At 45.8% G+C, this 12,708-nt stretch overlaps 1 protein-coding gene across 6 annotated transcripts in view; it reads right to left on the bottom strand.

Moving 5' to 3' along the window:
- Oatp74D (Organic anion transporting polypeptide 74D) overlaps positions 1-12,708 on the bottom strand; it is a 75,262-nt gene that overhangs the window by 21,440 nt on the left and 41,114 nt on the right. For 5 of the 6 annotated variants that reach the window (XR_003389323.1, XR_003389325.1, XM_026814373.1 and 2 more), the window contains one exon: positions 2-453. Coding sequence is in view for 4 of the 6 variants with exons in the window: in XM_026814373.1 (XP_026670174.1) it covers positions 2-319 (318 nt within the window). In the remaining 2 variants the exon portion in view is untranslated. Of the gene's footprint in view, position 1; positions 454-9,294; positions 9,326-12,708 lie in introns of those variants that run through there. The other variant, XM_026814377.1, reaches the window with a different exon arrangement.

Consider the following 12,708-nt stretch of genomic DNA (forward strand, 5'->3'; position numbering starts at 1 on the left):
CCCAAGTGATGCAGAAGGTAACTAAGAAGGCCTGCTTGGTGGCGAAATATTGAAGCCAGTGCGGCCTGCAGGGACCCCAGCCGCAAGACACGTCCGGATCATCGAACTCCGTGTGAAGGCTGCTCGATTTCTCGTCGGACATGATCAGCTTCCCATTTTCCGTCGCTGATATCTCGTGCAACCTGCCGTTCGGTATCGACCCGTTGTTGTTGTGCTGCTTACCGCAGATCAGCCCGTTACCGTTCGTCATCTTCGGTGGAATTATCGTGAGAGCCTCGACGTTGCCATTAGCCAAGATCTGCGTGTCCTCGCCTGCCATTCTATCCGGGATTAATCGACTATCCGTTTATCCCGTCTACCGCCCTATTCTATCGTTTCCTTCTGACCCTAGCCGGGATTCTTCCTCGTCGGAGGACACTCTCGACCGTTCAAACGACTTTCATTCGAGCAAACCTGCGAGCACAAATTAGATTCTTTAATTCATGCACTCGAGATCACAGAGACAGAGATGCATTAATCTAGTGAATTCCATCGAACAGAGTCGCGTCGGAGTAAGATCGTTCAACGATAAAAGCAACTGACAGACCTTTTGGCAAAGCAATTTTTGAAACAGATAGAAATAAATGATTTATCGTTAATTGATTTCTATCGGAATAAGAGGCGAAGTAAAAGGAATCGGGAATCGAGAGGTTTATCATTGGCTCGAAAACACCTTCTGCATTTTTAAACGACTAACTTACGTGCGTCACTGCATTATTTACAACAGTTGCCTAACTCGTTTCTGCGGGATCGCTTTGTTAAACGAAATTTCGCCACCTTTGCTCGTTCCAAAAGTCCACGAAGAAATAAATCAACTGTTTCGCATCCAATTATTCTAATTAGACTGAGAATTTTTCTACGTAAAAAATGTAATAACGTCGTCAGAGAATAAGATACGATCAAGCGTGGAATGCGTATTATTTTAACAGGGTAGAGGAAATTCTCGTCCGGATTTCAGAATCGACATTACGAACGTTTTGCATAAAAAAAAACCGTATCAGAAAGTAATTGATAACGAGCTTCTATCGAGAGAAAACAAATTACCGAAAAAGATTTCGACTTTCTACACAGTGATAGTCTTACGATACCGTAGAAAGCAATCGGACACGCGATACCATAGGATTCGATTGCAAATAAGAGGAGGAAGAGCACGCGACAGAAATCCTTTCTCCGCACGGTTGACGGAAAGGAAGAGCAATGCTGAATGGAACGGCCTGTAGCCAGTGTCCTCTCACTTTCATCGGTGCCCGACTTTCCTCATTTCCCTCGCGTTCCATCGCACCGACTATCCTGCCGATGTGGTTTTCACTGACAGCGAGTAGGAGTTAGAACGCGAGTCCACGTAACGGGTGCTCCGAAAGTTTTTAGGAACTCAAACAGGAAGAGGGAAACGTTTTATAGAACGATTACTCAGGGGTTCATCGAAAGATATTTTATACGAATTCGAAATCGTGCATCGATCAAATCACTACGCGTTGTTTTACAGAATTTTCGTCGCAGACGATGATTCTAAGAAACGAATCGACCGAGCGAACATAAAAGTGGATTGGGAAACGTGGCAGCGATTTTGACAGCGAGGCAGCGGACTAAGAAACTTCTTGTCGGTCGCGTACGATAATAAAACGCGCGGAATGGCGTTGGCGCGGGCTTTATATCAACGTTAATTGGCCGCGCACGGTAACGCATCCTCCGAAAACGCTGTCCAAGAATACGAATGTGTTTACCGTGCCGCGCCATTGAACTGTTAATGTTTATACGTCGTACACGTGTCGGAGAGGAAGCAGTCTTCTGTGAACCGATTCATTCGACCACCGAGGATCTTCGAGCGAGTTCTATGAAACAGGAGTTTCAAATTAGGTTTTAATAAAACAAGATAAATGACTATTTACGTAATTAATAGCAAGGGAATTTCTAAACGAGTCGTATAGAATTTGTACGAGATCGAGTTTATGAATAAAATTTTGTACAGAGAAAAATGGTCTGAAACGAATCGAACGGGCTTGGGAATCAGTGAATCGAAATTCTACAAGGGAATCCGGACCGGATTGAGAAGTTCAATTAGCCGGTGTAACTTTCGCCGGTTAAGGAGGGCAATGTCGACACACATCTTCGCTTGCAATCGGAACGAAATCGAAAGGACCATGAGGAGAGAAGACTCTCTCGATAGCGAAACGAACCATGGCGGTCTTATACGTTAGACAGTCTCAAAGTAAAAATCTGTACTGCCTGATCACAATTACTTATTACTATTGTACTAATTAAAGAACCCAGAGCACTTTCATCGATTTGTACACTGTTTCATAAATATTCCTCTTACAACGTATCCCTAGTAAATTTAACGACGAGATAAACTCGACTACGTAGAATGTGAAATAATCTCCTAAGAATCGTTGATTCGGTGGTACGTATTTATATGGAATACATGGGAAAACAAGCGAGTTAAATGTAATCTACGTAAAGATTACGTCATAAATATTCTTCTTAGAGTATATTTCTAATAATAATTATATAAATAATCGACTGCGTAGAAGTGGTAGAACGTGAAATAATCTCGTGAGAATCGTTAACTCGGTGGTACGCATTTATATCGAACACATGGGAAGACAAGCGAGTTAAACGTAATTTACGTAAGGCCTGGAAACTAGATAGAGAATTCCACGGGATCGATTGTTAACGATCTCTCGCGCGACTAATTAGAAATTCCGCCGGCGCGGCATTGTGATTTCGTTGGCGGTTTCATAGACTCCTAGTGGAACCAGGTATGATGCAACGAAAAAAAGAAATTTCCGGTAATAAATTGCCACGGTATGTTGCCGTAGGCTTGAATGGGGATTCGAATATCTCGTAAGAGTCCTCGCTGGAAAGCCCACGTGCACACGACGTCCGATAAAACTTACCAACCGCCACTATTAATCACGGTTTAAACGTTTGTACATCGCCGGGGTCCGAATTCGTGTGCAAAGTGATACGTTTCGCGTGGTCAACTTAGAAAATGAGATCATCTCGCGTCATCTCGCCGGACCTTGATCGAACGCCTGTGAAATCAGGTTCTGTTGGCAAATATCTCAGGTCCAGCGATCGACGAGACGCGCCCCGATTTCGGTATCGGGTCAGACCGAGCGGCTCGCACTATCTGGAGAGGCGATGCACCGGCACAGAGACACTCCACGCGTATCAATCCACGTATGTACGTAACGCATACACGGATGCCTACGTGCACGAAAATAGCGGCGTTCCTCGTCAAGTTCCAGCGGCAGCAGCACCACCGGAGATACTTGGTCTAGGTCGCCTTTCACTGTCCTACTGACGTCTCGTGGTTAGTTGGTTAGTTGCTCTATTCTACTACGACTACAACTCAATGCCAGCACGTCGCCGTACAGAGTTACCCAAAAGAAACTACCGGCTCGGAAGGCCAACACGCGATCCTTCCACCGAGGGGAAAACAAAATCCTGCGAAAGGATCGTCGACAGAGACGAATAAAATAAAACGTTTATCGTGTCAATCGAATAAATTGATTCAGATGGGAATCATCGTGATCGTTCGAGCAGATCTCACGATATCTTATGGATCTCTATGCATTGACCAATCTGTTTTCTGTACATTGAAAAGCTGCACGAACGACTGTCTAAGTCGGTCTTTTTAATTCGTACGAGAAACGTGTCTCTTACATAAAAAACTGGATTCGAAGCAGCTATCTATTTAGTTTGACGAGCAATTCACTTTCGATCGGTGTCGCAAATCCTTCGCGAATGCCTCCAAGAAAGTAAGTGGAAAGCAGCGAGATTTATATTCTACTTTGATGTTCCCAGCAAACTTGCTGAACCTGATCTTGAATCTGGTTTATGGTGAATACGCTTACTCGCGGGCACGTGTATGTGCCGGCGTGCTAGACAGGCTCGGGGATAGTTCCAGGCACATCCGTGAGATAATAAATCATTGTGAAGCAGGACGATTTTCGTGTTTCACTAGTTTCCCGCGGACGCTTCCTGATTCTCGTTTTTACGTCCGATCGTACAGGTCAGTCTTTCCCAACGTGGGCCCTCCCCCCACTCGATTGTTAAGGGGAGGCAATTCGAAAATAGACTCGACCAGAATTCAAGTTAATCGTGTTGCGAGTCTCAGTCGATGTTCGAGATGGACAACTTTATTTAACGTAAAAGATCGCATGGCTTTGTGAGGCAACAGATGTCAAATTCTTGTTTCGTTATCAGAGATAATCGTCAGTTCTCACGAAGCGATTGTGATTGAGAAAAGCTGTGTACAATTAAACCACTGGCGGCTGTTCTCACGGGTGAATGTTTGCAATGGAAAGTGCGCGTCGATTACTTTTCCCGAAACAAGCAATCGAGGCGGTTCTAATTCCACTTGAGACAATCGTGCGTCGCATGGAAAAAAGAGGGCTCGGAATCGCGCGAGGATGAAAGTCTGGCGGCGCGAGATTGTCTCCGTTAAATCACAGCCGTCGTGGAAATCGAAAGCAGCGAAAGTAATTCCCTCGTTGGAACAATAAGGCGGAATCTCGGTCTCAATCTCGTTCTGGAAAGTAATAAACGTGGCAAAAAATGGAGATAGGGACGAAGCCGATTTTCTAAGTGAAAATCTATCGTTTTTTCCTCGCAGTCGCAATTACAAAAATAAACATCCGGTGCAATTGGATTCGCGTCGTGGAAACGACAATCGAATTTGTCGTGACAAGCACTTCTTAAGGCTGTATGGCTATACATATACTTAAACAATGCTGGCATGTTGAATTTGTTATTATAGATTCCTATTNAAATATGCCCCCCTACGTCCATCCGTTCGGGAGTTATTGACAAAAAACGAAATTTTTTTCCAAAAGTTCGCTGTTTCGACGCTGGGATGGTCGGATTTTGTCAACATCAATAAAATGCCAAATAATCATACTTAACTCATTAAATATCGAAATTAGAAGAAGAATGCACTATTTTTAATTATGGGAAATGCGTTTTTCTAAGGTACATGAACTTTTGGGATTGACTATATAACCAATACATCCTTAAATCGATCGATATTATTGTTTTATTTCTGATTAGAATCGCGTGATCGGAGGAAAGAATCGATGGCCAATGAAAGAACTGCGTTCCTTTACATTTTTATTTCTCTTCGGCTGATATAATTCGGCGCATGATAAATGCCGGGTCGCGATACACTTTTCCCTCGGACCCATCGATCAGCGTCGCGCGCAGTGCGACCAGTACCATTATGTTCGATCCACGAAAATTTATACTATCTCGCTCGGTCATTAATAGCCCAGTACGGCTCGTAATGATAGATAAACGTCGCTGTATTAATAACAGTCGGTATTCGGACCGGCAATAAAGTTCCACGGAAATTGCGGATAATAAAGGCTCGGAGGCTCCCCCTCCCCCCTTTCTTGACGCAGCCTTTCATATCAGCTTCACTCCCTGGAATCTCGTTAACATTGTAACGGCCAAACGAGATCGCGGATACGCGTAGTAAAAAGAAAAACCTCTTCCATTGGATTATCAAGAATCTGAACGATTCGATCCGCGAAGATCCGGTATACAGCGATCGTGGAAACCCTTCGAACGTTCAATATTCTCTGGAACTAGAACGAGCCAATGAAATTACTAAATGAATAAAGACCTGACAACAGGATTTGAGATTTACGTTCCATTCGTCTCGTTACAGAGAAATCATAATTTCCAATTTACTTGAACGATTGATTAAAAGAACACCAAAGTACGGAGTCAAGATAAGAATCGAACGGACTCGACGTGGACTTCGATTCTGAGTCCGGGTTATATTTTCTCGGAAGAGGCGAACAATTTTTCCCGAGGCCTGACTCGGAAACTCGCAGTGAAGAAAATCGAGTATCCGGCAGAAATGGTTAGGAACGCATTACAGCAGGCATAGATAGCGCAGCCAGAGAGGATTACGATGGGCACAGTGCGATGTAATAATAGATTGTATTCGGACCGCTATGGCCTCTCGCCGCAAATTACTGAGAATCATAACCGATCCTATCGATGGCATCTTTTTTGGCAAATAACACGCTCGACCACGTCGAGGATAACGCGCATGCATTACAGGCTCTAGATATCGAATTAGGACTAGCTGCGAGAATATCTATCGTCAGATTTGATGCGATTTCTCGGAGGAGGTTCGTAGAACTTCAGAAGCTGACAAACAAATTTGCATAATCTAATCGTAGTTACGGGTAGCAATTAATTTATTATCTGGCTCCGAAGCGGTTAACTGGTCATTTATTACCCTCGGATAATTTATGATCGCTGTAAATAGTTGCTCATTACTTCCTCGTTTTAAAAAAAATTCATTCACTTTTACTCGGCTTTTTGACCGTAGTTAAACGAAAAGCTTAGTTAAACCTCAGTACGAGACGTCCTGAAGCTTGAAGAAATTCGAATTTTATTAGAAACGCGTCAAATCTGAAGTCGTATGATTCGCACTGACGAATGCCAGGCACTTTCGCGCGCGAAGCAAATTGGGAATATCGAATCGAATGGTTGCGTTATGTATCGAGGACGGTTTCCATTGATCAATCCCGATTGCGACACGAACTTACTACACGAGAAGGCAGACAGCTCGCGCGTAGGGAACGCGAGAGGAAAAGATTGGCACTCGGACGATGCCCACTTCTAAACCCCGTGTTCTCTCGAGTAGTTTACGACTCGCGTGGTCAGCCACGTGTGCCTGGCTCCAACGACACAAACGAAAGCGGTTGGAAGTACACGTGAAGTGTCGATGGCGGCCGTCTCGAATCGATTCGAACCCTCCACGGTTCGCCACCTACGTGTATCGATTCGATCCGCGATCTCATCCCGTCGGATTTGTAATTAGTTTTCATGTAAAACGCAACGCGAACGAATTATTAATAAAATAAGTAGAATGTTTCAATTGCAGTACTTAAACAAGTACAATGCGCGATACAATCGTCTAATGGTAATTGAATATTAAATCGTGTCTGAACGGAGGAATCAGTTAATAAAGATTCGAGATATTCCTCGAACTGTAGAATATCCACCTGATAAATCATAGACACTCCTTTCTAAACGATGCAAACCGTTGCCTGATCGGTCATCACGGATTCCACTTGCCGAACGCGGTACACTGTTACGGGGAAAGTGATCCGAATTCTGAAAAAGCGGATAGTAGGATACCGCGCGCTTACAAATTCCAGCGAGGTTTTACGTAATATCGGAACAATGATCCGATATATCACGGTATCCCCGACAACGTCGGGAACAAGAACGGCTTTAATTAATCGTAACGTTGCTGCCGCGGTAGTCCGGAATCCGCTTCGCATGATCGCTTCCGAAGCGTCAGGGGTTTCAAGGCCTCTGTTCTAGCGTGAACGCGGTTCAATCAAGTCCGAGATCGAGAAAACGTGTTGCTCGTTGCGCAATTCTAGATAGGTGGAGCTCACCGATACGAACCGGTGGAATTTATTACTTGCTACCAAAAGTTTCGTTCAACGATTAATCAGTAGACTTTTATAGAGGGTGACAATTTTGTGACATCAATTTTAAAAATGAAATCCAGATCGTTTGATGTTCTACACGTTCTTTACGTTTCCCGAGGATTCCGCTTTCCTACAATTAATTGCGTGCAGATGATTATTAAAGAAATATTTGGGAGAGCCTGATGCCAAGGATGTCTCTCGAGAGGCAAAGGGCTGGCTATCGACTTTCCACGGATTCCAAGAACGCTTCCGTAACGAGGCTAGGAACGATTCATTTCGCTTGTACGCGGCGAAGAATTCGCGGGTAACGAGATTTCCGCGAATTCATTAGGGGTATCGCCTCGAGGGTAGCCTGGCTACACGGATGCTGGACGGCTCGAAATAAATATGTGCATAAAAGTTGGCGGGCAAACAGCTGCATGCGCGCATCGGTGTGCTTTTGTTACCGCGGCTAGAGATGGGATCAAGTCGCACTCATGCGCGTTTAATCTCAACCCTCCCTTTATTAGATTACACAAATCAAACAGCTTAGTCAGCAGTATTTTAAAAAAAATGTATAAACCCGACGCACAATACCAAGTGCCAAAGCGAGAATGCGTTGCAACGAATTGCATTTTTTAATCGTCGAGATTTTGCGTAAAAATCCGAATTATCGCGTTGCTATTTCAATACCTTCGCTTCGTTCTCAAACGCGATCCGCAAGGATATTCCGTTTCGCGTGACGATTGGCCTGCTCGATCACGGGAAAATTCGCGTTGCAATCGGCGCGGATCTGCCGCGTCAGATTCCCTGGAATAACTCATTATCGGCCGATACGCGGGACGCTATCAGCTGGTCATTGTCCGCGATCACGATCCAATCACTGGCTTGATCCCATCTCTAGCCGCGGTGGTAAACCTGTACACCGTGTTCACCTGACTCGCATAATCCACCGGTTAGATTGGTTGGAACGTGTTCACGTGCGGCGCTCGCGGTTCACTCTGCCCGAACGCTCGTGGGAAGAATATGAAGGGTGGAACAGAGGAACGGTTTACCACGTGCGTAAGACTTGGCGAACATTTTTCATTCCGCGAAAAATTCACGAGTGTAGAGGCAGCCATGCAGACGCGTAATAATTATTGTGCGATTCGAAAAATTGAACGTTCGCGACTAATTGTTATTGCAACGGCAGGAAGTATCGAAATTGGCGACGGAGTGACCGGAACGACGCGACGGGGAGAGTGAAAGAAAGTGAAAAAGTCGGGACAGGAGCTATGCACGGGGGAGAGGAAAAAAAAAGAAAGGCGAAACTGGCTGGATGACCTCGGTCGTGGAGTTGCACTGCGACAGGTTCGCAGCTGCGGCCTGTCCCAGATGTCGAGGCTGACGTTCGCGTAGGTGTGAGATATCTGTGTACACGCGCTGTTTAGTCGAGACCGGCCGGTTTACGACGGGACGCGACGATTCTCACTCGATTTCAAAGTAAACGCGAACGATCATTTCTATGTATCATTGTCAGTACCCGAGGAATTACTTCGCGGATCTGTCAGTAGCTACCGCGTCGATTCGTGTCAATCGTTAATAGATCGTTCATAGGATCATTTCTTATCTCTTCACAAGAATCGAAATCGTTCGATAATCTGAATAGAACATAAATTGCTGACTGCACCGCGTGCCTCCCGGTTTAATTTTTGACTTAATGCATTAATAAAAAAACACGATTGATTTCGTAGCTCATCATGCGATTCGTTGATCTGAGATCTCGAGTTTTATTTTGCATAAAATCTGTAGTATGAATGGAACAACTCACGTGTGGATGTAAAGTTCGTGGCAGGACTTACCTGAAACACAAAAGGAGATACTCGATTAGGTGTTGGCAATTGTTGAAAACAGTGAGGGTAAAAAATGGAGCCCAGATGCGACGAGCCGCGAAATTTCAAGCGCAGCAGGTGCGCATCTGCGACCTACTAAATCGATTGTAAGCACGGGTAGTAGGCGTGAAACTGCATCAAATCGCCAGCACGTGACGCGGCTCGAATGCACGCTTGAAACTTTCATTGACAGAAACATACGAAAAGTTGAAGTGTCAACTTGAGCGAAACTCAGACTCTTCTTTTCCTTCGTGATTACAAATATCTTTTTTTTAAGGATTTTACAACAGGTATGCAAGTAGCGTTAAATAGGTTTGCGTCAAATATTTCATTTTATTTTTTACACAATTATACCAATGTTTCCTGACGGTGGCTGGATTCGTCAGGGTGGAAGGATCAAAAGGACCGTTGGGAGGCAGACTTTTGTCAATTAAGCCACGTGAACGTCTTCCACCTAATTCTACTATCGAAACGACTATCGCCTAGATTATTAATTGGAAAATAGCCCCAAGTGTCCTTCTACAAGCTATTCGGCCAATTTCGTCGGTTCCTCAATGTAGTCTGTGACTCGAAGCGCAGCAATGGGACACTGTATTGAAACTTGACGAGGCAACGTGTCAACTTCCCTCGTCAAAGATCTAACTCGACCGAAGCGAACAAACAAGTCGTGCTGGGTCGATCCGGGGAAATTCGAAAACGCGGCAGGTGGCACGTAAGAAATAACAATAACTAGATCGGGAAAATTGTTGATTCTAGCAACAATTTAAACGTTTTTAATCAAGACGTCGATTCTCCTTCAATATTGTCTGAAATTAAGCTCCCTCGCGTTGCCATCTAAAGTTTTAGATGAATTGCACAGCTTGGGACAATGATTTCTGGTCTTCAGCTCCGGCTAGTCTTAATTTCCCCTTAAGAGGACAAGATTGAAAAAGAGTAACAAGTGTACGTTGTATATGTTGTCCTCCTAGACCAGTGTGGCTGGAGAACGTCTGAACGATCTCGGGTGGTCGACAATCGAGATATCGAGCGCGTCGAGAGGAGCGTAGGTGCAAGCCTCGAGCGCGAATCGTCTTACAAGCGATTGCATCACACGCATTACACACACTTTGCTTGATGAGACAAATTGGTATGACCTGATCTAGCCGCTTGTCATCGACACCCTCCAGCTAGCGTTTCTTGCCACGAACATAATCCGTTCTTTCTTCGTTTCATTGAAGGAAGTCGTTTAAGAGAGCCAAGTGATTCTTCGGGCCCGAGGCCAATTTCCGTGTGGCAACCAACAGAGGCCAGTTTCCTCTATCCCTCTTCTATTTTGTCCCTTCCGGCCAATTTCAATTGAACGCTGCACTTTGAGCGCACGTCGAGCACGCTATACGACCGTTTCGCCAACCTCCTAGAGGACGAGAATTTCTTCCGTTCGAAACATCGTTAAGCACGCTAGTGAATCTCGAAAGATTCGCGAATTCGTCGGAGGCTACGTCGGTGGCTTCTTTATGAGAAAAAAAGCGCAGCCCTCGTGACCTGTAGATAGGAGAACGGGGAAACTGGAGCAAACATCTTCGGAAACGTTCGCTTTCACAAGGGAGCCACCGGATTCGCCGATCGGGTGCAAAATCACCGAAAGTAGGGATGAGCCTCGTGGCCCGGAAAAAAGGAAGGAGGAGGAGGAGGCAGCGACCGCAGCTTCGGCAATGGAGCGAGAAAGGGTTCGAGGCGACGTTCGACGCTTATAGTTCAAAGATAGAAGAGCGCAGCAGCAGCAGCAGCAGCACGTTGCACCGACGACGAACGGCCTGCATGTGCATTGGCCGGGTGTGTGCGCATGCACGTAAACTGCGGCACCGCCATTGAGACCTGACCTACTTTGGGACACACGGTTCGCCGACATCGCGCTTCGCCCGAGTAAAAGCACTCTTCGCTCGTTCCCTCTCTCCGTTCTCTGCTCCTTTCCGATCTTCTCCCGTCCTTTTCGCTCGTCGTCGTCTATTCCTACTCCCGTTTCCGCCTGCTCTTCCGTTGTCCCTGAATTCTTTATCCTTCTCTTGCCGCTGCCCGCCTCATCCTCGATCGCGGCGTCTCATTTTTGTCTCGACCCTCGGTTCGTTCAACTTTTTCCCCGCTCCCCCTCCCGATCATTGCCTTTTTATCTCCGTTTCCTCCAGCTCCTTGATTCACCTGTCCCCACCATAGGACCACACAATGCACCCGTTTTCGGAGCAACCTCGCCGCGTGTATCGAGAGATTTCGAGTGCACCGACCCAGATGAGCACCGAGAGCTTCGAATATGAATTTCCCGGCGCTCTCCCCCGAGCCCCCTTCTCACCTCCCTCGCTCGCCGAAGCGAAATTCTGTCGACGAAGTCGAACGCGATATTCCTCGATCGAGACCACTTCTCGCCTTCTTCCAGGCAAATGACTTCATTCGCGAGGAGCTCACACTGTTTTCCTCCCTGCCCGACGGAAAATCGTTGAAAACCGGGGAAAATGGGTCACGGAAATCCGCGAAGCGATTCCCAGAACACGCGTTTCCGATCTAATCAGCCTGCAGAATTGTTCCGTCTTGATCTTGATCCAGTGGAACGACGAACCGAAGAAAAATCTGTGACTCCGATGGAACGATCGAACGTAAGACGGTATAAAGAATGTGAGAACTCTGGGTATTTCGGTTGGACGAGAGAAAAAAAGGAAAGGAACCAGGATAGCCGACTGATTATTTGAACAACGCCGCACGGTGGTTCCTTTCACCGGCGACGCATTTAAACATTGTCGGTTTACGGTTTTAAAGGTAAAAAGAGAAATCGAGAGGGAAAGCAGTACGGCGCGAACAATCAATTTGCATTAACGGGAGAGACGCGGCCTTCTGAAATTCGGCGCTGCCCGCTTTCTCGCTGTTCCGGGTTCCCCGTGTGTACGAACGCGCAGAATAAACCGTACGTTCCCGTGGCGTCATCGAGAACGCGAAACCTGTTCCGAGTTGTTCTAACAATTTAGCCCGGGTTAAACGCGTTCCCGCGAGGATTTATCGCGTTTAAATTTAACCAGAGAGAGATTTACACGTGAGCTCGTTGACAAAGAGATTCAATGAGTGTATGAAACCGCAGGTCCCGAGCTTTAGCTTGTCGACCTAAACAAACTCTGGCCATGCGTTCACCCAGAAACAGATCCACAAATAATCGGCCACGGTTTTCTATAAATTCACCTTGAAACGGTTATCCACCTGTGGTTCTAACGAGTTCATACGTTACTTCTACGTTTTCAATCATCAATTCGACGTGCTCGATAAATTATCAACATAATCACGCGTCTGCGAGAACGAGATTACTTTTACGTCTGACTTACACCGATTTATACTAC

The sequence above is a fragment of the Ceratina calcarata genome, unplaced genomic scaffold (assembly GCF_001652005.2).
Source record: "Ceratina calcarata isolate Rehan_Ccalc_2016 unplaced genomic scaffold, ASM165200v1 scaffold12, whole genome shotgun sequence".
NCBI classification, from domain to species: Eukaryota; Metazoa; Arthropoda; class Insecta; order Hymenoptera; family Apidae; genus Ceratina; species Ceratina calcarata.